The sequence below is a fragment of the Loxodonta africana genome, chromosome 6 (assembly GCF_030014295.1).
Source record: "Loxodonta africana isolate mLoxAfr1 chromosome 6, mLoxAfr1.hap2, whole genome shotgun sequence".
Taxonomy (NCBI): Eukaryota; Metazoa; Chordata; class Mammalia; order Proboscidea; family Elephantidae; genus Loxodonta; species Loxodonta africana.
Genome location: NC_087347.1, coordinates 115,186,055 through 115,211,157, shown reverse-complemented (window position 1 = coordinate 115,211,157; position 25,103 = coordinate 115,186,055). Strand labels below are relative to the sequence as shown.

General features: G+C 44.6%; 1 protein-coding gene across 7 annotated transcripts in view; it reads left to right on the top strand.

Moving 5' to 3' along the window:
- The window catches only part of MGAT5 (alpha-1,6-mannosylglycoprotein 6-beta-N-acetylglucosaminyltransferase), a 430,917-nt gene that overhangs the window by 370,577 nt on the left and 35,237 nt on the right, over positions 1-25,103 (top strand). For all 7 annotated transcript variants that reach the window (XM_023543018.2, XM_023543017.2, XM_003405868.4 and 4 more), the window contains 2 exons: positions 5,028-5,177; positions 18,482-18,628. In XM_023543018.2, the coding sequence (XP_023398786.1) occupies positions 5,028-5,177; positions 18,482-18,628 (297 nt within the window). The remainder of the gene's footprint in view (positions 1-5,027; positions 5,178-18,481; positions 18,629-25,103) is intronic.

Genomic DNA, 25,103 nt, shown 5'->3' with positions numbered 1-25,103 from the left:
CCTTCTGGCTACAGCACCCCGTGCAGTAACCTCCCAGCACAACAACATGGTGCCAACAAACATCCTTCTGGTTTACACAGTCACAGAAATTCCTGCTCTGATGCCAGTGTGTATTAAAAATGTTACAAAAGCATACATGTAAACCCCAGAGGTGGAAAATGTGAGTGGTACTAATGTGTACCAGTATATATAAAGGAGTTTAACAGTGCCAGGCTCAAAGTAAATAGTGCTAGTTGGAGGTGGTGGTGGTTTTATTGTTTTGTTCCTGAGTAGGGTCACCAGTTAGTGGTCAGCATCTTGATCGAAGCTGGAATCCAGAAAGATCCCTGGCACCTTTGAGGAGGGCGAATCAGGAGGCTGGACGAGGGTCAGGGAGACATAGTCAGAGTCTGGTTGTAGTAATCCTGGTGCAACCCAGGTTAGCTAGGAGTAGGGCCTCGCGAGGAGGAGACACATTCAATATTATAGATGTAGAGTCAGCAGAATTTTGTGACTAATTTGGTGTGTGGTGTGTGTGAGAATGGATGTGTGTTTGTGTGTGTGTGTGTTTGTGTGTGTGTGTGTATGTGTGTGAGTAGATGCATACATATGTGTATACTTGTGTGAATGTGTATGTGTGTGTGCATGTAAGTGTACGTTGGGGTGGGGAGGATGACAAGTGTGAAGTTAAAGGAGGGTACTGAGGTTTCTGGAACAAGTACCTGGGTGGGAGATAACTCCAGCCACAGATCAGGAGCATATGAGGGGATGCTGGTCCCGGAGGGTAAGATAGTGACCTGTTGAGTTGGAAGTGCCTGCAGGACATAGTTGGGGAGGTTCAGGAGGCATTTGGATATTTGGACCTAAAATTCAGGGAACAAGTATAAGCTGGAGACACCTTTGGGCTTCTTTAGCATCTAATAAGTGAAAGCATTGGGGTTGCAGGTGACTCAGTACAAGTAGCTCCTGTCGTCCACCACTACCTGGAATTGGTAGCTGACTCACCTCTCTGGGTTTCTACAGAACTCTGACAAGTGACAACAAGAGAGCTGGGGTGGAATCATAGAATTTGTCATGTTAGCTTCAAGGGTTAGAGTTACACTTGAGACATTTTTTTCCTCTGCTAACCTGTTGTGATTTTCTCATTTGTGAAATTACATCATTGCTCATTTGTGAAATTACATCAATTGTCTTTGAAGGTAATTTCTACTTTCAGACTTTACCATGCCTTAATATTAAGAAGTTCATAGAGTTTATTAGCCTTTACATACACTTCTTTATATTTGCCAGACTTGCCCCCTTGTTATACTTCAAGGAGCTCCAAGCTTTTCTGGCATTTGAGGACAACTCCTCTGTATCTTATTGTATTATTTTCTTCCCAGCCATTCGGTCTGCTGGATCATAATTTTGAGCCTGTCTTCAGTGACTGTTCTTCTCCAGAGTGGGAACCAGACGCACTAAGACCAGTCAAGGAGCCTTTGGACTGTCTTCACAGGGAAATGTCTCCTTTTGCGTAAAGGACAGATGCATCTCCCCCACCCACCCAAATCCCTACTGAAGGAACAACCAGATCTCCTTAGATACCACAGGAATCCACCGAGAGTAGCTCAAGTAAACGTGTGGGGTGGGGTCGGGAAGAATTTTGACAGCTGCCGTTATTACGCTGTTGCTGTTGTGTTAGCTGGTGTCTAATCGGCCCCCAGCTCATGGTGACCCCATGCATAATGGAAGGAAACGCTGCCCAGTCCTGCACCATACTCATAGTGGATCGCGAATCAGACCATTGTGATCCATAGGGTTTTCACTGCTGATTATCGGAAATACATTGTCAAGCCTTTCTTTCTAGTCCATCTTAGTCTGGAAGTTCTGCAGAAGCCTGTTTAGAATCATAGCAACATGCAGACTTCCACTTGACAGACAGGTGGTAGCTGAGCATGAAGTGCGTTGGCTGGGAATCAAACCCAGGTCTCCCGCATGGAAAGCGAGAGTTTTACTACTGAACCACCACTGCCCTCGTGGTGTTATCATTAAGGATCCAGAAAGACCTGGGGAATCTAGGGAATGGCTGTGGATGGGGTGGGAACCAGACACAGCTCTGAGCCCTGTTTTTTCTCTTCTTTCTTTTTCCTTTTCTCACTCTTTCTTCTCTTTCTGTCTCTCCATCTCTCACATTCACAGAGCTGATGTCTCTGTCTTCATCACTTTCTGGGTCCCTCTGATGACCAAGTGTCTGTCTGTCTTTCCCTTTCCTTCCTTCTTTCAGCTCTTACCTGGTTCTTTTCCCACCCCCACTCCACAAAATGGCAACTGGCTTCCCCAGAACTTGTAATTTGGCCCAAGATCACCCAGACACCAGCACTGATTGACCATTTACACCCACCTGGAAATGATCTTTCTGTGCACAGACTCCGAGTTCCACAAGAGGATCTGATAGGGTCAGCTCATCCTCCTGAGTCCAGGCAGCCAGTCACAGGCTGCTGGCCTACCTATAATGGGTCTCATGTCAGACTGACACCCTGGGCTGGTCAGCCATGGCAGTGGTGGGAGGATGTGTTACAGAGCCCTGTTTCCTACTTACCAGGGGCTGTGGGTGGGTTTAGAGTTCCTGAGGGGGTCTAAGGGGGCAGGACTTACCAGCGACATCTAGCACAAGGACTAATCAGAAACCAAAAAAACCCCAACCCATTGCCATCAAGTTGATTCCAACTCATGGTGACCCTTTGTGTTACAGAGTAGAACTGTGCTCCATTGGGTTTTCTTGGCTATAATCTTTATGGAAACAGATTGCCTGGACCTTTCTTCCACAGTGCCTCTGGGTGGGTTCAAACTGCCATCCTTTAGGTTAGTAGTCAAGTGCAAACCATTTGTGCTACTCAGGGCTCTGCAAATGAACTTATACCCAGTTGTTGGTAGGCTCCATTGCATTGATTTACACTCATGGTGACCCCATGTGACAGAGTAGAACTGCCCCATACGGTTTTCTAGGCTGTAATCTTTATGGAACCATATCACGCAGTAAGTAGGTGATCCTAAATTTAACTCAAGCTACAAATGGAAGTCATGGTTTTTAAACAGTGTCTAGTCACCTCTGCACTAAGTCAAGGGTACACATCTCTGAAATAATGAATTTTGCATCTCCCAGCCACATGAAACATGGCATGAAATTAAACTTTCAGTCCAAGTGTTCATTTTATTCATACATCAGGGAACAGAGATGGATTTACTTGATTTTGAACAAAACCATCCTGATGGAGAACATAGACACTGCGGTTTTTCCAATCATGAAGACTTTTTATGCATAATTTTGAAATAACCATTTTCCTGTCCCCCGAAGTTGAGAGCCACCGGGGCAATGAATTGCACGGGGCAGGTTGCGACACTCTGAGGAACTGGCCCACCCGTCAGTCATTCCACAACCCTGGAAAAGTGCTGCCCCCCACTTCTCCTCCCGGCCGCCCCTTTTTCTTCCATACTCTGTGGCTGCTGATCTTGCGGCCCCTGTATCGCTGTGGTCTTAAGTCACAAAGCCAACTATTGTTAGATTTGCCCAGAGTGTCTGCAAACAGGCTTCAAATGGGAAAATCGTGTCCCACTTTTATACAACTGGAAAACATTACAGAACTTGGATCATTCAAACTTAAAAAAAAAAAAAAAAAACCACAAAATCCAGCTTGTTTGACTTAAAAACCCCAAAACCAAACCCGTTGCCGTTGAGTCGATTCCAACTCATAACAACCTGATAGGACAGAGTAGAACTGCCCCATAGTGTTTCCAAGGAGCACCTGGTGGGTTCGAACTGCTGACCTTTTGGTTGACAGCTGTAGCATTTAACAACTATGCTACCAGAGTTTCCTTGTGTGACTCAGTCGCTAGGAAATGTGAAGTACTTCAGGAAGAAGAGAAAGTGAGTTTCCTTCTACTCCACAGGTGTTTGGGTTTTTTGTTCATTTTGTTTTGTTTTGTCTCTTAATATTGTGTTTTAGGTGAATGTTTATATAGCACAAATTAGGTCTCCCAGTTGCTATGAGTCAGGATTGACTCCACCTACAACAGGTTTTTGATTAACAATTTTTATATAAATTGTTTCACGCCATTGGTTACAATTTTTATAATGTATCAGCATTCTCATTGGTTACAGTTTTTATACTGTGTTAATACTCTCATTGGTTACAATTTTTGTACAATGTGTCACCGTTCTTATTGGTTATGATTTTTACTATGTGTCAGGATTCTTATTATTTCTGTTCTGTTTGTTCTGTTTCCATTGGTCTAGCTTCCCTTCCCCTCCTTGCCTTCTCATGTTTGCTTTTGGGTAACTGTTGCCAATTTCCCACAGGTGGTTTTGAGAGAGAAAACATGCCTAAAAATCTAGGGCCTACAAATACAGAAAAAAGGGGTTTGATTTGGTTTTTACTAAAAAGTAAAAGTACTCTCTCAATGTTTCCATGCTAGTCATATTTTACGCTTAATCTTTTCTTGCCTTTGTCTACCTAGATAGTCTTATTATCTCTCCAGCTGCCAAGTTAATCAATATATATTGTGGGAAACTCTCATCTCCCCGTGATCTGAATTAGGTGGGATCCAGTTCTGACAACATGAGTTAATCATTACTAGAAATATTGGCAAGCGCTAAAGATGTTTGTATTCCTCAGGGACAGCTTAGCATCTCCGGATAAATATTCTAGTCCAACCAACTGCCTTCTTTGGGCTTTCCTTTCCCAAACTTCCTCCCCCGTGAGGAGGCTGAGCCAAAAACAACGTGTTGGGTCCCCGGTAATTACAAGGCGAGAGTGATACTGCAAAACAATTGGCTGTAAGCTGCCATAGGAATTCAGTTATATGTTGCTATATAATGTGTTTCTTCTTGCAAAAATATAACTTTTTCTGTCTTCATAATCCAGCCAGATTGTTTTTTAAAGGATTTCAGGAGCTGAGTTGCTGTCACGTGGCCTCCAGCTCTTAGGACAGGTTTTGCCCTTACGAGACAGCAGGTTGTTACATGAATGAAAAGAAATGAGAAATGCCTTCTCCTTGTATCCCCTCTGTAGAATAAGAAGATCTACTTGGACATTATTCACACATATATGGAAGTACATGCAACAGTCTATGGCTCTAGCACTAAGAATATTCCCAGTTACGTGAAAAATCATGGTATCCTCAGTGGACGAGACCTGCAGTTTCTTCTCCGAGAAACCAAGGTAAATTTGTAGTCATTTTGTGAAAACTCACCAGTAATCTTATTGAGAAGTTTGTTTCCATTTGCTGTTGAGATGGGGATGTGAATCTTTCTTGCTTCCTTTTCAGTGCTGTGATATCTCTTTTGGTCATTTCTGGGGGGTGGTTTTCTAGACCAGCTGTAGCTTAAATGTTAGTGAATTGCAAAAGGAGGTGCCTACAGTTTTGTTCATTTATTTGGTCAAAAAAAATTGCTGAGAAGTACTATGTGCGAGGGATCAAGCCAGGGGCTGGGGAGCCCCAAACAGGAAAGATAAGGCCCCGCCCTGGAGAGACTGGCCTTCTGATAAAGCAGCAGCTTGTGCAATAAGGTGGGGGTGCTTAACTTACCCCCCATCACCGCTGTTCAAGGCATTGGCCCCCCGCCAGCTTTTCCTCACACCTCCTCATTCAACAAGTATGTTGGACACAGAACAACTTCAGGTGAGAAAAGAATCACTGCAGCTCAGGAAGCAGGGAAGGCATCATGAAAGATGCAAGAGATGAAGGGTGGAGGGGAGGTGGATACACCTGGCCTTCATGATGGAAGTTAGAGTCAAGTGGTGGAGTTAGGGATGGCAATTAAAGAGGGAGCTAGAAACCCAGCCAGCTAGTCTAAGTGTTGGAAAAATAGCAGAAGATAAAATTTGATTAGGGAATGAGGGTCTGGTTATCAAAGACATAGGCAGAGCCCAGGCCATGTGGAGGAGGTAACTGGTGGAGCCACTGCAAAGTTGAGAGGTATTTTGCAGAGCAGTGTCATGATGAGTATGGTGCTTTGGGTGGAGAAGCCCACCCAGTGTCCAGGCTGGTTAATGCTCTGTGTTCTTTCTGTAATTCTATTCTGTCATTGTTTGTTGCCGTCGGGTCAGATACGGCTCATGGCAACCCCAAGTGTGCAGAGTAGAGCTGGTCGCTAGGGTTTTCAAGACTCTGACCTTTCAGAAGCGGATTGGCAGGTCTGTCTGCCGAGGTATTTCTGAGTGGGTTTGAACAGCCCATCCATCTTTCAGCTAACAGTCGAGTGCTTCACAGTTTGCGCCACCCAGAGACTCCAGTTCTATTCTAGAAGTACTAAATGAAGTTAGGGGACTTGCAAACAGGCCCGAGTTTGGCCTTGAAAGGTTGCTGGCACTTTAATGTATTAGATAAGCTCTCTCAGGCTTGTTAATAAAATCTTGTTTACGAATTTAACAAATATTAATTGAGCAGCTTTTATGTGCCAGGCTTTGTGCAAGGGATACAAGAGTGAGTAAAGACAAACAGGATCCTCCCCTTACATTTTCTAAAACATGGGGAAGCTTATTGTCAATAGTGACTTTTTTTTTTTGGTTGTGCTTTGAGTTTACACTTCCAGTCAGTTTCTCATAAAAAACTTATACACACATTGTTATGTGACCCTAACTGCTCTCCCTACAATGTGACAGCACATCCCTTTTCTCCATCCTATATTTCCCATGCCCATTCAACAAGCTTCTGTCCTCCTCTGGCTTCTCATCTCACTTCTGGATAGGAGCTGCCCACAGGGCCTCATGTGTCTACTTGAGCTAAGAAGCTCACTCCTCACCAGTGTCATTTTATGTCTTAGAGTCCAGTCTGATCAATTGTCTGAAAAGTTGGCTTTTTCAGACTAAAAGTTGGTTTTAGTTTTGGGCTAACAGAGAGTCCAGAGGCCATGTCCTCTGGGGTCCCACCAGTCTCAGTCAGACCGTTAAGTCTGGTCTTTTTTCAGTAGTGAATTTTTCAACTCCAGTCCCTAACTGACTTTGTTTTTATTTTCAAGGTAGGGAAGAGAGGCCGACTGTATGGCATACCAGCGATTTCTAGTTAAGTGTGACACATGGCTTTTAGAAAGTATATTCCCATTTGCTGTCTTATTTGAGTCTCACAACAGACTTAAGATGCAGGCAAGGATGGTATTATTGTTAACTTTATAGCCGAGGAAAGGATTTACAGAGTTTAATTTGCCCACAGTTTACAGGGATCAAGTAAGTCTTGGGGTTGGCCCCAACTCTCTCAGTTTTTTGTTTCTTTGTGTTTTGTTTTTTCTTTGCAAATCATAAGATCTGTGAAGTCCTCAGCATACCACCAGTTGCCATTAGGTACATTCCAACTCATGGCAACCCCATGGATGTCAAAGTAGAATTGTGCTCCATCAGGTTCTCAGAGGCTGATTTTTTGGAAATAGATCACCAGGCCTTTCTTCTGCAGTACCTCCGGGTAGACTTGAACCATCAACCTTTTGGTTAGCAGCCAAGTGCATGAACTATGCACTACCCAGGGCCTCCTGTCCTCAGCAGACCATCCTCATTAATAAAGTCCAACTTCAAGTACACTTGATGGACACCCACCAGCCAAATGAATATACAACTCCTTCCTGCCTCAATTTCTCCACCTATAAATGCATTTGATCATTTCTAGATCCAAGTCATTTGCACGATGGTGTGAATAGAATAGTTGGCAAAGTTGTTAGCTCCTTGGGCAGAGATTTTGTTTATTTTAATTAAGATTTTATTTCCTGGAAGTTTTTTTGTAGTCTGATAACTGTGTGTGGTGATCTGGAGTGAAGGGTTCCCGTTGCATCCTGTTCATCTTCCGTCTCAGATGGACTTTTTAGTCGTCAGAACGTCGAGGCCTGTGAGCAGCAGTGCTATTTTTGCCATTTGCCTCATTTTACTTTTCCCTACGTAGGATTGTGGGAACAGCTCAGGCTCCTTTAAAATACTATTTGGCAGAGCTGTTTTTCAGCAGCATGTCATTACTGCCTCACACACTTCTATTAACCTAATCTCAGGGATGTCTTATTCAGCCTTATAAATTGTAAAAGAACCCTGACTCCCTACCATCCACTTACCCTGACAGAGAATGGAAAATAGGCCAGAACTGAGATCCCTGATGTCCAGGGGGGGAATGGAGGAAAGGCCCAGAAGTCTCAACCCACAGTGTCAGGGATTGTCCTAAACTCAGGGTCATAGTTGAATTCTGGCTGTGAGGGGCACGACATCCATCCCTGAGAACCCCGTGCATTCAGCGGGTGTCACTGATCCCGTTACGTGCTGCCTGTTCATCTGACTGGAATATATTAAAATACTCAGAGTGGAATTACAGCTAAAACAGTTGGCAAATGTGATGACAGTGAGGCAGTGTATCACCAAGTCTCCCTTTCTGCCCAGAACACAGCAGCAGGCGCTGAAACCAGTGAATCTTGGGCTTTGAAATAATGACGCTGAAGACCAGCCAGGCTTTGCATTTATAACGCTTTCTGCCTCTAGCTCCATCCTCTGTGTCTCAGAGCAATTTAAAAGCGATTTATTCCACCCCATGTTGGAAGTAGAGAGCTGGAGGTACAGAGAAATGAATGTCTGCAGAACGAATGAGAGTCCCAGGCTCGTTATGTGAGAGGCGAGCGAGTCCCTGGCTCCTTAAGAGGTTCAGAGATGTGTAGAAGTGATTGATGCTTAATCAGTGTCTGACTCATTCTTTTTCTTTATGAACCATCTTTGCATCTCTGCACCCAGCCCGGAAAAGTCTCTGCTCAGCAGAACTTTGTCCTGACACGCCATTAGGGGCCAGGCATCGTTAGCCGACCCGTGCTGCAGGGAGCTGTAAAGACAAGAGGAACTCAGTGTAATGAAAATCGGGGCTAAAAGACCTGGGAGCCGTAAAAGACCCTTCTAATAGAAATATGAATTTGGGTGAATTAATTATCAGCAGCCCACAGACAAGTCATTCTGTCCAGCAAACTCCAGCCATGCAGTTTAACCCTTTGGTGACCCAGTTGTTTTCTGCTTTGAATTTTTGGTTGATAGCATGTGTTTTCATTAATGGAAGGAACACACTGAATCATTGTGTCTGAATTTTTGGTAGGTAGTGTGGATTTTTTTTTTTCTTGCCCCCTGCCACAAGCTTTAAGTGTTTAATGGTACATATATGAAGTACCACTAATTATACCCCAGAATCCCCACTGGGGTCTATGGGCACATATGTGTAACAAATTAAAATGTTCAAAATTTGTGTTTTTTGTACCAAAAATTCATACACCTCATGTAATACCCTGTAAAAACAGTAATTAGCAGCATACACTCGTTTGTTCTATTTCAAGCAGTCATAAAGGACCCTGCCTTGCAGCAGCGTGAACTGCTAGTGGTTCAGCAGCTTCCCAGTAAACCCCCGAGGCTAAAAAAGTTCACGGTCACTGTGTGTACTGCTGGGCACAGAAGGATGATTAAGGCGGCAAATCAGGGATCACTAGCGTGGCACGTTTTTATTTGTGATAAATCCGTGTCTCCATCTTTCATTTTTTAACCTCTTCGTGTTCACCTTCCCAGTCTTTCCATGGGAAGCTTATTATTCCGTGGTAGATACTGGGAAGGAGTGCACATCCTGCACTGGGATGCAGAAGCACCTTGACAGGACCCGGGTGATTTGTGAGCTGGAACAGCTACCTCCCCTTCTGCAGTAGAGGTCAAGAACAGATTCTGGCTGCAGGAAACGGGAAGAGGCGCTGCTCACATTGTTGCTGCACCCCTTCCCTCCCCCAGCCTCTGCTCACTCCCCTCCAAGACTTGGGTGGTCCTGGCCACCCTTCCAGGTCTCCGGGAACTCACGTAGAAGAAGCCAGGACAGGTTGGCAGACACACAGTATGGGCGGCCCCTATCCCATCCCATTCCGTCTTCATCCCTGACCCCCTAATCAGCCATGGCTCTTCCAGTTGAGCTTGCCTGTGGTTGCATAACCTTTCTTGAAAACCCAGGGCTTAAGGCAGCTACCAAGGAGCCCTGATGGCACACTGGTTAAAGCACTTGGCTACTAACAGAAAGGTCAATAGTTCAAACCCACCAGACGCTCCATGGGAAAAAGATGTGGCAGCCCGCTTCCATAAAGATTTGCAGCCTTGGAAACCCTGTGGGGATGATTTACTCTGTCCTACAGAGCCACTATGAGCCGGAATTGACTCAGTAGCAATGAGTTTGGGTTTGGGTTTTGGAGGCAGCTGCTGCCAATGGAACCAGACCCCCAGGCAGCTGCACAAGGGCAAAAACTTTAGCTTGTTCTCTTTATAGGTCCATTGACAGTGCCTGGCTTATGGAAGGCATTCAGGTAATAATGTAAGGAATGAAGGAATGAGTGCAAGGTGAACCCAGTGGGCAGCTAGAATCTTATGCCAAGCACCTGGAAGTGATTTCTTCCTGTTCTCATGAATCCTATGCCTAGATCGCCAAGATCTCCCCAGCTAGGGTCCCTGCCCTTCTGGTATCCTGTGCCCACCTCTCCATGGTGCTGCCCACATCCTGGGCCCTGCAAGTGGTAGCTCAAGACCTTATGCACTTACATGGAGCAATCCACTTTCCATTTCCAGTTGAGATGTCAGTTCCCATTGGCCCTCAGGTAACCATCTCAAGCGGGATGGTTGAGTGACTAGTACAGTAAGTCATTTCCATTCCATCTAGATGGAAGAAGTTGCCACCCATACACATATATTCCTCTCCCTCGCCCCCACCCGTATAGAGAGTGAAGAACTTACAGAGATATGATTCAGTAACCTCTCAGACTGCAAAAACACATCTCACACCCAAATACACACCAAAATATTCTACCTGTCCTTACAGACACACCTGATTGCTAGATTCTTTTGCCCAGCCAACAAACGTGTATTAATCACTGAATGGAGTCCAGGTCTTATCCTAGGTGTTGCGGACACAGGGATGACTGAGACAGTTTTGCCCACAAGGTATGATAGAGGGAGCTGACAGGTCAACAAGTAATTACAACAATGTGAAAGATAAACAGGTTTAAAGAAAAAAAAAAAAAAACGCCGTCAAGTCAGTTCTGACTCATGGCAACCCCATATGTGTCAGAGTAGAACTGTGCTCCACGGGGTTTTCAATGACTGATATTTCAGAAGTAGATTGCCAGGCCTTTCTTCCAAGGTACCTCTGGGTGGACTCAAACCTGCAACCTTTTGGTTAGCAGCCAAGCACATTAACCATTGAAAACAGTGAGACTCACAGTAAAACCTCACCATAGTGGTGCAAGTGGAGTCAAAAAATTACATTGTGTAAAATGCTGCCTTGCAAGTTACGACGTTAATGAAATGCCGAGTGCCGGGATGAGCCTGGTGTAGAGGACAGGAGCCGGTTGTCAGTCTTGATTTAACACACATGATACATTTGTGTTGTGGTGCACGTTGCCATGAAAATAACAGCCATTTTCTCAAGCCCTGGTGGTGCAATGGTTAAGAGCTTGGCTGCTAACCAAAAGGTTGGTGGTTTGAATCCAGCAGTCACTCCTTGGAAACCCTACAGGGCAGTTCTGCTCTGTCCTGTGGGGTTGCTATGTGTCAGAAACAACTCAACAGCAACAGGTTTGGTTTTTTGGTTCCACAGGCCAGGTCTTGTACTAACCCCTGTCTGTGTCTCTTTTAATCATGAAAGTTCCTTGAGCTTGGTACCATTACAGCCCCATTTTGGTGACATGGAGACTGAGGCTTAGATGATGGGTAAGGCGCATGTGGTGCTGCCTCACTGCTGGGAGGGAGCCATGGCATCAGCTTAGTTTGGAACCTGGGAGAGAGACAGGTGACCAGAAATGGCTCCTCCGAGGACATGATGCTCGAGCTAAATTTTAATGGTGAACGTTTAGTGCTGGCACAGCTGTAGTTATTCAGCATTCCCAGCTTTAAATTTACTCAAATTTTCTCCTACTCCCCAACCTCCATGTTAATGAATTTACAATGTAAAGTCCTTCATTCGATTTTGTACCAGGGCTTTCAAATGACCGAAGTGCCAGAACTTTTGGTCTTGGTGTGGTTGTTCTGTTTTGCTTCTAAAAGGGCATTTGGATGTCTGGACACCATCCCAGCAATCTGGTCTCCAAGAAGTGCTCTTTGGTGTAGCAGCCAAACTTGAAAACTTTGGGCACTTAAGCACTCTTGACAAGTATCCTCGTCTTTGTCTCCTTAGTTCTTCTATCCTTTTACAAGAAAGTCTTCAGGTAGGGTGAGTGAGAAAATCGTGGAGCCCGAGAGAGGACCCAACCTACCTGTATGGCCAATCAGTGGCAGATTAACCAGTAAGCAAGGTGTACACAGGCTTACAGTAAGCAAGGTATGTATAGGCTTAATTGTGCTTACCGACTAATCTGTAGTGTATAATTTCACATGAGTTTCACCACATTGATATGGTGCACTGCAGATTGGTAAGTAAGCCCATGCATACCTTGCTTTTTGGGTAATCCGTCCCTCTGTGTGGGAGGAAATTTGGCTGCTGTGGTTTCTTCTGATGGTATCAGGTGCAGAAAGGAAGATGAGTGGCCACAAAGGGACACTTCAGGCTGCACAAAAACTTCATGTATCAGGGATAAACTGTGTTATACTCAGCCATTTTATTGGTTTTTTTTTTTTTTTGAAGATATGAAACGGTTACACATTAGCAAAAATATAGTGATTTCCAGTAATAATGTGAATATTATATTCCCAATCACATTATATAAACAAGCAAGGCTTAGCGATGACATGTGACTCGTGGGACTGGCCTTTCCACATGGCAGCCACTGTCAACCACGTCATCTCTCTCTTCTGATGGGTGTCCTTTCCTTTTTGGAGTCCCGAGTCAAGGTACTTTATAGAACAGTGAGATCTCATAAATACACATGCAAGTGCTGGCCATGGTATAAAAACCCACAACCACAACTCATGCACGCAGAAACTTCAGGTAAATGATATAAGGTTATATATGTGTAGCTGTGTTAAGTCAAACCTGGATTTGAACTTGAACTACTGTTTGTTGAACATTTACTAACTGCCAAAGCCTGGAATGCGTCCTTTCCGTGCAATAGCTCATTTAATCCTCACAGCAACCCCGTGAGGTAAAGCATTGTTATTTTCCCCAGTTTACAACTAAAAAGAGCAAGACTGAGAGAGCTTGTGTTAACTTATGGAGCCTTGGTGGTGCAGTGGTTAAAGCACTCAGCTGCTAACCAAAAGATCGGCAGTTCAAACCCACCAGCCGCTCCTCAGTGGAAAGATGTGGCAGTCTGCTTCCATAAAGATAACAGCCTTGGAAACCGTATGGGGCAGATCTACTCTGTCCTATAGAGTCACTATGAGTTAGAATCCACTTGACAGCAGTGGGTTTGGTTTGGTTTGGTGTGTTACCTCGTCTGAGTTCCCATAGCTAGAGAGAATGGATTATCAGTGGGCCTCAGACAATCCACAGGAAGAGGCATCCGACAGTTTGCCATGGTTATAGAGAGCTAATAAATGATGGCATCAGGATTTAAACCCTGGTCTCCTTGACCCCAGAGCCTGTGAGTGAATCACCATGTTGACCTGATTGCTTTATGCCAGTGATCAATGTGTTGGATAAGCTATGGTTGATTTTTTCCCTGAACTCCCTCCTGAGCCATCCTACCAATTTAGTTAATTAAAACTAATTAGAAAAGTATATGGTGAGTGTGTCTCACATTTTGGATTATCTTTGGTGTTCCTCATCAAGACTGACTGAAAATTGACCAAACTTACATAGTCTTCCTCAGAACTACTTTTATTATATGTTGTAGTACAATGAATTACTTAATATGGCCCTTCTAGCCATAGTCTTTGTAACTTCCACCAAATGACTGGGTGAGACTATGCAAATGAGGTGCTTGTGGGTCATCAAGGGGATTGAATAGCTTGCTAATAATGTAAATAAGGTATATATGGTACCCTTGTGAGGGTGGGACCATGCAAATAAGGTGTATGGAACCCTAACGGGGATTGGTCAGCTTTGCCATCCAGCTAGACTTAAAATGGAAACCCCGGTAGCATAGTGGTTAAGTGCTACAGCTGCTAACCAAAGGGTCAGCAGTTCGAATCTGCCAGGCGCTCCTTGGAAACTCTGTGGGGCAGCTCTACTCTGTCCTATGAGTCGGAATCGACTCGACGGCACTGGTTTCAGACTTAAAATGAGCCATCCCAGAGGTGGGAAGGGAGGATATCAACACCATCAAGAAAGAAGAGCCAGGAGTGGCGCCGTGTCCTTTGGACCCAAGGTCCCTGTGCTGAGAACGTCTAGATCCAGGAGATAGAGAGAGGAGCTATAACACGGAAGATAACAACAGAAGGAAGGAATCAGGAGACAAGTGCAAGAGAGCTGCAGCGAGGCTTACTTGTGGGGTGGCATGCCTCTAGGCACTTAGCAGCAGAGCTAAGAGCGATTTAACACCTGCCCAAGCAGGGCAGAGGGCAGAGGCCAGGCCAAGGGACAAAGAGGCCCAGAGGACAGAGAGAGGCCTGCCCGCGGGCACAGCTGAGAAGAGGCTGTCCTGATGGAAGGACTGTATCCTGAGCTTTCCTGAGGCTGAATTGTAACCTATTAAAACCAAACCCAGTGCCATCGAGTTGATTCCAACTCATAGTGATCCCATAGGGCTTCCAAGGCTATAAATCTCTACAGAAGCAGACTGCCACATCTTTCTCCGTCAGAGCTGCTGGTGGTTTTGAACTGATGACCTTTTGGTTAGCAGTCAATTGCTTTGACCACTACACTACCTGTTACTTCCCTAATAAACCCCATAGTCATGCTTGTTGTATGTGAGCTCTGTGTGGCCATTGCAATGAATTATCGAACCCAGCACAGAAGTACAGAGTGCTGTGGGAGGGACAGTTGGTGTTAGAATTGTTAAAAGCGGGAGAGGAAGGAGGCAAGCCTGAGCTTTGCCTCTTAGCAGTCAGCCTCGGGCTGTTGATCTTGATTCTCCTTCCCCCTTGTAAAGTTAACCAAAACCCACTCCCATCGCGTCAATTCCAGCTCAGAGCGAGACAGAGTGGAATCGGACAGAGTGGAACAGCCCTATAGGGTTTCTGAGGAACAGCTGGTAGATTCGAACCGCCATCCTTTTGGTTAGCAGCCCAGTGCTTAACCACTGCGCCACCAATGCCCTCACCATGCCATTTTTACATACGTTAACTGCTCCCCTTAAGAGTTTGAAAATGACTCTGTTTTTCCTTTCACTTGGGGTATCAATCTGAGTGGTTTTACCAAACTCTTTGTCCATGTATAGGAATGTCCCAATCCTGTGCCACAAGTAAAATGTATGTGACTTCGTCTGTTCTTTCTTGCTTTTGTATTAGTTTAAAAGTTCAGTTTTAGAGAATGTGACCATTCTGCTTAGAAATGTTCCTTGATGGAGCCAGAATTGCAGCCTCAGAGACGTTCCCTCACCTAGAATATCCTCATCAAGTGCCAGGCTTCTGAAGGCCAGACAGTATAAATAAAACAGGCCCAGGTTTCTCCAGAAGAGTTAAAGCTCAGAGCTTGATTGCATTCGTGTGGTGTGTTCCCCCCGTCCCCCTCCACCCCCGTGAAGGAAATCTGCAAGTAGGAAGAGTGATGGGGGTGTGGGGAGTTAGAGGAAAAGCAATTTAGTGTGGTTAAGGTGCCGGTGTATAGCAAGACCATAAGTACATGGAAGCTTCCAGAATGCCTTTTGGTGGTGATGCGCTCTGTCTGCTTACCCTGTTGTCCTTCAGACCTCAAATGTGCTATTTGACCTTGATACATCTGCCCCATTATGTCACAGGTAATGAGTACACAGCAAGCAAGAACAAAAAAAATTACTCGTTGACAAAAATGACCAAAAAAACTATTACTTTGGTGTTTCCAAGTAGTGCATTTCCCGCAATCCTAATTAGTGTGACAAGAAAACTCACTGCCAAGGAATTGTGTGGTATTTGCTTAAGCTTCATTTGAAAATTGTGAGGCTTTGGAGAGTTAGCCCAAGTGTTTATTTTATGCATACTGAGATAGCCCAGTGCCAGCAGAGCTGAAGAGATGGTGCAAATTGTTATTCAGATATAATTAAACTTAGGTCGCATTCAAGTCCATTAAGCAACAGCCTCCAATCCTTTTAATTAATGGGTTCAAATTGGTTGGTCTGAAGGAGCTAATTAAATTTTTTTCCCAGGATTTTCTATTTAAATAAAACTATTGTGCTTCTTCATTGCCTCCACAATTCTTCGTTGCAATTTAAAGGTAATGAAGGTATCAGCACTTCGTGGCAGGCCCTTATTTTCCGAGGTCAGGAAGCAGTGTGAGCTCCAGGTCTCTGGCGAAGCCTGCCGAGACGCCATCTACGTCTTCTAGCACCTTTCTTCACGGAGTCAGAAAGATCCGGCAGCACTGTGATTTCGTGCGTCCAGCCCTGGTCTGATAGAGGTCATCTCTTTTCCCCTGGAGAGCTGGAACATCCTCCCCAAAGTCTGATGGGGAAGGCAGCTCACAGGGCTTTGGGTAGCCTCGAGAATGTTAAGCCTGCAGTCTCCATAGTCAGTAAAGCCAGGGTCTTGGGACTAGCACTTTACCGTTTCCTTCCATTTCTTCTGCCACAGTCAGGCACCTCGCCCCCAACATTGAGCCACATACAACCCTGCTATACACCGAAGTTCTCTCTGGTAATCTCACTTCTCTTGGCTATATAGTAAGAATGGGCTCCAGGAGCAGGATCTCCAAATGGTGGTGGAGATTTCCCATCTATCCTACAGCTTACAGGCTCCTGCTCACCCCAATTCCTGGTTTCTGGTAGGAATTAACCCAGGGACCTTCTCTGAGTGGCACAAATGGTTAAGCACTTGGCTATTAAATGAAATATTGGTGGTTCAAATCTACCCAGAGGCACCTCAGAAAAAAGGCCCAGCAATCTACTTCTGAAAAATCAGTCAGTGGAAACCCTGTGGAGCACAGTTCTACCCTGACACATATGGGGTCGCCATGAGTCAGAATCAACTCGACAACAGCTGGTTTACTGGTCATTAGTGGGAGCTCTGCCTGGTGCTTCAGCTTTTGTCCCCCAGTCTGTCCTCCACGGAATTCTAACAGTGAAGCCAGAGATCTCAAGATTTGGAGGAAGTGAAAGGTTATTCCTCAAAAAAAAAAAAAAAAAAGGTTGTATTCCCTGTTCTGTGGGAAAAGAACATAACAGTTACGGGATACGGAATCTCCAGAAAACCTGAGATTCTAGTTTCTTGCCCCAGAAAAAGTCCTAAGGGCCTGTTACTTTAATATGTCAAGTGGGAGCCATCCTCAGCGTTCAGCACTGGAGTTTGAGTGCCCAGCATAGGATCTGCTTCTTAGAGGGTTGCCCAGGTAACCCAGCAGTTTGGACTCTTCAGCACAACCATTCGAAATAATTCTTCAGTTAACACAGCCACAAAGCCAGGGACGCTGGGGAGAGGGCCAGGAAGCAAGAATCAAGCATACAACCACATCTGGTACGGCAATATCCTTCACTCCAGAGGCCTGGCTGTGTGGGTGGGTGTTTCTCAACTTGGTGGCAGGAGTCAGTGATGCCCTGGGCCCAGTTCTCCTTTGTCACTTGATGTCTTATGGGGGACTGGAGCAATTTCAGTGGGAGAAGGCTCATCTCACCAAGCCCAGACTTGTACCCGGCCCATCACTAACCCACAGTCCTAAGCAGTGTGAACAATCCCTGCAGTGATGATATGCAGTGAGGCGTATCTGGGAGGTGTTATTTCATTTTAGACCCGGGAATCGGTGCCACTGAATTGCAGCCAGTCCTCTTTGTCACAGAGGCTCTCTCTCAGCTGTGGTGGCTCCTGAGGAATTTGAGTGTGTTTTTGCTGCCATCTCTCGACTGCTGTGGGGAAACGCACAGGCTGGTGGCTGAAGAGGGAAGCAGCCTTGCTCATGGAAAACTCGGTGTCCTTTCCCCCTTTGAGGGAAAATAAAAACCAAGATGTTGGTGTCCCCTAGTGAAAACTCCATTATGTAAACCTGTGTTTACTGACCTACCATCATTTGAAAGCAGCTCTATTTGAACTGTGATCAGACCACCAAGTGACCTCTCTGTCCTTCTGCCCAGCATCGTTGAAAGAGCTGCTTGTTCCTTTAGCTCAATGAAGAAACCTTCTGTTTAGTTAAGCAAGTGTTTTTCCAGTCATGTCTCTTGGTGAGTTACAGAAAGATTATTGCTGGGTCTTAATTTTTGTTGTTGTTTTGTTTGTTTGTTTTTTCTTTTAATACTCCCCCTTTCCTGCTCCTTCTCCATCCTCCTAACACTTATTTTTTTGTAGAACAGGAGAACATAATGAGCTGAGTGGCTTCCTGGGGTCTTTAACGGCCCCTGGTTATATTTTTCAGACCCTGTTGTAAGCTGACTTCTCTTTGCCCCACCTTTCAGAACCTCTGAGACTTTCACATGCGTAGACAGCAGACGTGGTCTCCTGTGAGCCAGGGATGCCAGTCCTGATTGTTGTGCTTACACGTTGTGTGTTTTTCTGTCTTGCAGTTGTTTGTTGGACTTGGCTTCCCTTATGAGGGCCCAGCTCCCCTGGAGGCCATTGCCAATGGGTGTGCTTTTCTGAATCCCAAGTTCAACCCACCCAAAAGCAGCAAAAACACAGATTTTTTCATCGGCAAGCCAACTCTGAGAGAGGTAAGCATCTATCACAGTCATCCTATTTTCAATATAATACTAATAATGGCTATTTGTTGAGTGCCAGAAGCCTATTTAAACCTCACAGCCTCGGAAAGGAGGCATTATTAATTTCATCTATAGTGAAGTTATGTGGGCTGTATGTGGAGGGGCCAGTTCTGAGGCTCACACAGATGAAGTGACTTTGTTGTCCCTAACCACTCTACAGAAACCCTGGTGGCATAGTGGTTAAGTGCTATGGCTGCTAACCAAAAGGTCAGCAGTTTGAATTCACCAGGCGTTCCTTGGCAGCTCTATGGGGCAGTTCTGCTCTGTCCAGCAGGGTCACTATGAGTCGGAATCAACTCGACAGCAGTGGGTTTTTTGGGGGGAACCACTAGCTAGCTGGTTAGTGGCAGAGCAAGGGCTTGAAGCTACTTCTGTCTCACTGCAGAGTGTCTGATTTTTTCAGCCTATGACAGCTGTTGTAACGTGAACACAGTCATTTGATTTTCAGCTGAACTCTGGGTTTCTGGATATTTGGAGTGAAAGAACTAAGGAAATCAACTGGTTAACAGATATTTGTGGAGAACCTGCTGTCTGTGCTGGGCTGTGGGGAATAAAAAGTGGTCTGTGCATCTTCAAAGGACAGTCAACCGGGAGACATAAGATGGCTCATGGGTGACCAGAGCCATGTGCCTGGCATTTCAGCACCCCACCTGCAGGCACCACCCCAAAAAGTGATCATTGCTCAGACCATTTTCAGAAGCCTTATTTGGGATTGCCTTTAGAGATCCTCTTGAAAATCCACAGTGGGTGAGGAATCACAGTTGAAGCCAGTCGGATTTGATTCGGAGTAATAAACAAATGTCATTCAGAGCCGAATGTGAGTGATCAAGCTGGTGTGTCTGTATCTGGTCAGAAACAGGTGGAAGAAACCCCAAAAGTCATTTTCTTATTTCTGTATATTAGTGGCTGTGCCAGCGGCTTGTGAGGAAGCCTATTAGTATCTGGAGTCATGGCAGCATCACTGTTGTTCAGAGCCTCCCACTGAGGGATTACCCTGATGGGCAGCCCCGCACGACAGTGGTTTAGAAGCACTGTTTTTAAAGCATACAGTTTTCAATTCTGCTATTTTTAAACCTGGGTCAATTCCCTTGAGCCCTCCTTCACAGAGTACATAGAATGTGTTATCAATGATTATCTTCTATTGATGACTCAGCGTTCTTGCCAATCCACAGACATGATTGAGAGTCTTTTTCTCTGATTCTCCCTTCCTAGCATTGATGAAATGGTCAAAGGAGATGGAGGAAAATCAAAAAGATCCGTAGATTATCCCCAAAAAGAGTAACCTGGAGCCCAGATAACCTCTGATAAGGGTTAACTGTACGTGTTTGCTGGCTTGCTTGCCTTTCCTCCTGCAAATATAACAAATTTGAGCCCTTCGTTTTGGGGCGTGGCTTCCTTTAGAGAAGTGAGCTCATTCATGTATTACTCAGTGATACCGATTGCACACCTGCATGCCAGGTACTGTGCAGGCACTGAGGGCACGGAAGTCAGGAACAGTCCATCACTGTTACTGAAGAGCTTGTCCTTTGGAAAGATTCCAACAGTCAGAATCTCAATTTAGAGATCTCTACATTAGTGCGGGGCTGACTTCTGTGAAACTTTGGAGTTCTGGTAGGAAAATATGAGCTCATAAATCACTCCTAGGTTTTAATTTAGGTGTAGGGGATCTCTGAAGTTTGACTTCTGCCCACATTGCATTTATTATTTATAATTTTCCATGTTGTTGTTGTTTTACTTTTTATTTTGAAATAATTTTAGACTCACCAAAAGTTATAAAAATGTACAGAAAGTTCTGGTATATCCCTTACCCAGCTTCCCCTGATGTTAACATCCAGGGACGGATGACCCAGTAAGCGAGGCGTGCACGGGCTTACTTGTGCATACTTACTAATCTGTAGTGCATAATTTCACCACATGGAAGATGAAACCCGTGTGGAATTGTGCACTACAAATTAGTAAACACAAGAAAGCCCGTGCGTACCTTGCTTACTGTAAACCAGTGCCTACCTTGCTTGCTGATTAGTCCACCCTTGTTAACGTCTCACATAACCACAGTTCAGTGATCAAAACCAAGAAATTAATATTGGGACAATACCATTAGCTAAATTACAGACTTTATTTGGACCACATTAGTTTTTAGTTTTTCCACTAATGTCCTTTTTTGTTCCTTAGTCTCCAATCTGTGACAGTTCCTCAGTTTTTCCTTGTCATTTATGACCTTGACACTTTTGAAGAGTACCAATCCGTATTTTTGCAGACCGTCCCTCCATTGTGGTTTGTCTGATACCTTCTCCTGGTTAGAATGAGGTTATCATTTTTTTTTTTTTCAATTTTACTTTAGATGAAGGTTTATAGAACAAACTAGCTTCTCATTAAACAGTTAGTACACATATTGTTTTAGGACATTGATTAACAACCCCATGACATATCAACACTCTCCCTTCTCAACCTTGGGTTCCCTCTTACCAGCTTTCCTATTTTCTCCTGCCTTCTAGTCTCTGCCCCTGGCTGGTGTGCCCCTTTTGTTTTGTTTTATGGGCCTGTCCAATCTTTGGCTAAAGGGTGAACCTCAGGAGTAACTTCATTACTGAGCTAAAAAGGTGTCTACGAGCCATACTCTCAGGGTTTCTGCAGTCTCTGTCAGGGAGGTTATGCATCTTTGGCAAGAACATCACAGAAGTGGTGTGCCTTCTCCATGTATATATCAGGGATAATACACGGTCTTATTACTGGCGATATTAACCTTCATCATCTGGCTGAGATGGTGTCTGCCAGGCTTCTCCACTGTAAAGCTATTGTTATTTTTCCCTCTCTTGAAGGACATACTTCGAGATTATATAAATATTCTGTTTCTCCTCAAACTGTTGCCCATCTGTTTTACTCTACATTGGTGGAGCTCCCCTGCAACAATGACCATCCTAGAGTTCTGACGGTGATGTTCTAGTTCTCTCATCAAGATTTTATGTAAATGTGTGCAAAGCAAAGAAGCCTATCTCTGTTCTTACTACAGTTTCTACATACAAGCCTTTGGGAAGTAATTAATCAAAAGTATCATAGACTTAAATTGGCAACTGGCACCTCTTTTTTTTTATCATGGTAAATATTTATGTAACAAGACATTTGCCATTTCAGCATTTGTCACATGTACAAATCAGTGACATTTGAATTGTGTTCATTGTGTTGTTCAGGCATTGCCATTATCCATTTCCAGGCACCCTTAACAGAAGCTCAGTGTCCCTCAAGCAGTGAGCCCCTCTGCCCCCCTTCCTTCCCACCGCTGATCACCACTAATAAACTTGGTTCTTCATACATTTGAATTGACACCTTTTTGGTATTGGTAATACTAAGGATTTTGATAATACTACGTTGTGACTGAATTTCTCCCTGAAAATCATTTAGGGCACTCTTAAACACAGTCTAACCATTTCCCAGTGAATTATGCAGTCTTACATAGGCCAGATCCTCCAGCATGAAGCTGTTGAGAAAAATAAGTTCAGTGTTATCTATCGGTTGTTATCATTTAGTGATTTGCTTTTTGTTGAGGTCATTGAGGTTTTTTATTCTTCATGGCATTATAAGAGAATATGCATTGGAGCTGCCCCTGGCCATTTGCCTTTCCTGCTGCCTGTTCAGACGGTCCCATCAGTCCTTAAATGATACGCTAGTCGAAAGACAGTGTGGGATCCTGTCAACAGTTGGTCAGCAAGTGACCTCACATAGATGACTGCGTCAGTCCTGGGCTTCCCCAGGGGGACCAGGATGGAGGAGGTCAGTTGACAGATGTTGTGTCCCTGAGGCTCCATGGTACTAGAGTCTGCATTGGGGGAACTGATCAGAACACATTTCCTGTTTCCCCAGGAGCTCAGAATCTGACTTAGAAGAGTGATCAGCTAGGCACATAATCAATGAATGTGCATAAAGAAATACTAAGTGAATTAAGGAGGGGAGTTACCTTGGAGTTGGGCCAGGGGAGAATGTGCTGGGTTAAGTAAGGAAGGGCATGGTGGAGGAGCTGCCCTTTAAAGGAGAAGGAGGAGAGAGTTTCAAGCATGAGGGGCCTGAATGTTGATGCGCTAGAGGAAGACCCTAAGAAGGTCAGTTTACCTTCTGTAGGAGGGCAGCTTCTGTCTCATGTTCATCTCCAGCTGTGCTGGAGATGTTGCACCCAGGGGACTGGTAGCCAGCAATGCCACACAACTCTGAGGTGTTGTTAGCTGCCATCCAGTCAGCCCCCGACTCATGGCAGCCCCATGCACGATGGAATTAAACGCCACCCGGTCTTATGTCGTCCCCGTGATTGGTTGCAGATCAGATTCTTGTGATCTGTAGAGTTCTCACTGACAGATTTTCAGGAGTAGATTGCCAGGACCTTCTTCCTAGTCTGTCTTAGTCTGGAGGCTCCTCTGAAGCCTGTTCAGCATCCTAGCAACACGCAAGCCTCCACTGAGAGGTGAGTGGTAGCTGCATATGAGGCGCATTGACCAGGAATCAAACCCAGGTCTCCCTCATGAAAAGAAAAAATTCCACCATTCTGAACCACCACTGCCCCCACAGCTTCCCGAGGGGTCAGTAAACTCCTTCTTACAGCCAGGTGGGCTACCTTTCCCTGTTCTTTTAGCTACAGAGTCCTACTATCCAAAGACATTTTTTATTGGAAAAGAGCAGATTTCTAAGGGTCAGAATTCCCTAGATATATTTTTTTTTTCTTTCTCATCAAGTAGAAAAATTTCAACCAAAGTATACGTAATTACAAAGCTATTTTTGGTGCCCACACAAATCTTTTTAGGTAAGCCTCAATTTTCCCCATATACATTGTGTAGATGTTTCTTCTTTGTCCTCATTTGAGGAGAAGAGAAAGTCTAGATTTCTAAGTATGAGTTTAGCTTTGTATTTTTGCATTAGGCCAGTTTTTAAAACCACAGTCTATACTACAGGGGAAGAAGTTCCATAACGCCTTAACTCGTGTGTGTTCAAATTATACTTTAAATGTAATATAAATTGGATTTTTATCTTTATATTGGGAAACGTATTAGTATGTTCTTGATCATCATACTGACATTTTGTAAATCATTAGAACTTCTCTGGCTTCAGTGTTTTTTTGTGCTTTTTTGTTGTTGTTGTTGTTTTCCCCATAACGAGAACTCGTGTTCTCCTTAGGGATTCAATAGCAGCTCTGAAGTAATGTCTCAGATTTAATAAGATTTTCATTACTTTTTCAAACTCCACTCCAGTAAATTTGGTGATTGATATACAGCGAAGTAGCACCGATCAGACGGTTCTCCATAAATTAACAAGGAGGAAGGTAACATTCAGAGGGGGAATAATAAATCACAAAATGCTTTACTCATAAAATTAAGTAACCCTCAATAAATGTAAGTGAATAAAATGATAATGATGCAGCACTTTGTATTTTCCAAGTGCTTAGAGCAACTTCCTAAATAAGCAGGGGCCTTAAAGGGGGGAGAGGAGAGAGACTGCTGATACGCAGATGGTAACTGACGACATCAGTGGCAACTTTAATCTACCCAGATTCCATTGTAAGAACTAATTAATTTGTTCTCAAGGCCCTAAAATGAAAATGATGTGACATTTTGCTCATCTTCAGAAGAGGTCTAATACAGGCAGATTTTTCAGGTTGGCAAGTTCTAAAAAAAAAAAAAAAATTTTTTTTTTTTTCTAAGAGAGTGATTAAAAGGCTGGTGTTTACATTGGCATTTTTTGCTCTTTGTCTTAAGGACTCAATACCGTGCTTTAAAATGGTCATCTTCCTTTCTGTCCAAAGCTACTAAGTTCTTGAAGGATCTGGATTAGAATGTGGCCCTGCTGCTTTCTGGTTGTGTGGTCTTAAGGAGCTGTACGCCCCTGTGAACCTCGGAATCCTCATTAATACACAGCAAACCTGATTAGTACTCCCTGTGCAGGTGATTAACACAGTACCTGGCCCAGCCTGGGGCTTCATCAATATGTACTGAATCCAAAATATGTGCCAAGGGAAGAAAGTAGAGCTTTTGCCCAGCTCCATGGGCCTGCACAGACTCTGTATCTTCAATCATGACCATAGCAAAAGAAGAGAGAACACGCCAAAAGGATGGAGAACCGAGCAGACTGTGACTGGGGTGGCCCTGGGCAGGTGACTGCAGGGGAGGCAGGAGCAAAGGCTAAGATAACCTACAGCTCCAGGTCACAGGAGTCCACGGGTCTTTGCCAGCAAAGGCCTAGAACTGGGGCCCAGTGACTTGTGCTCTGGGTTCCGCCCTGAATCATAGAAGCATACCATTGGTGTGGCAGGTTCCAGAGAATGGTGACTGAGAGCCAGAAGGAGAGGTGCCAGTTAAACCCTCCAGTCCTCTGAGTATGTTGGAGTCTAGGGAAAAAAGGAGCCAGCTTTACCTTTAAAGCAAAAGCCTTCAGCCCTACCAGACCCCAA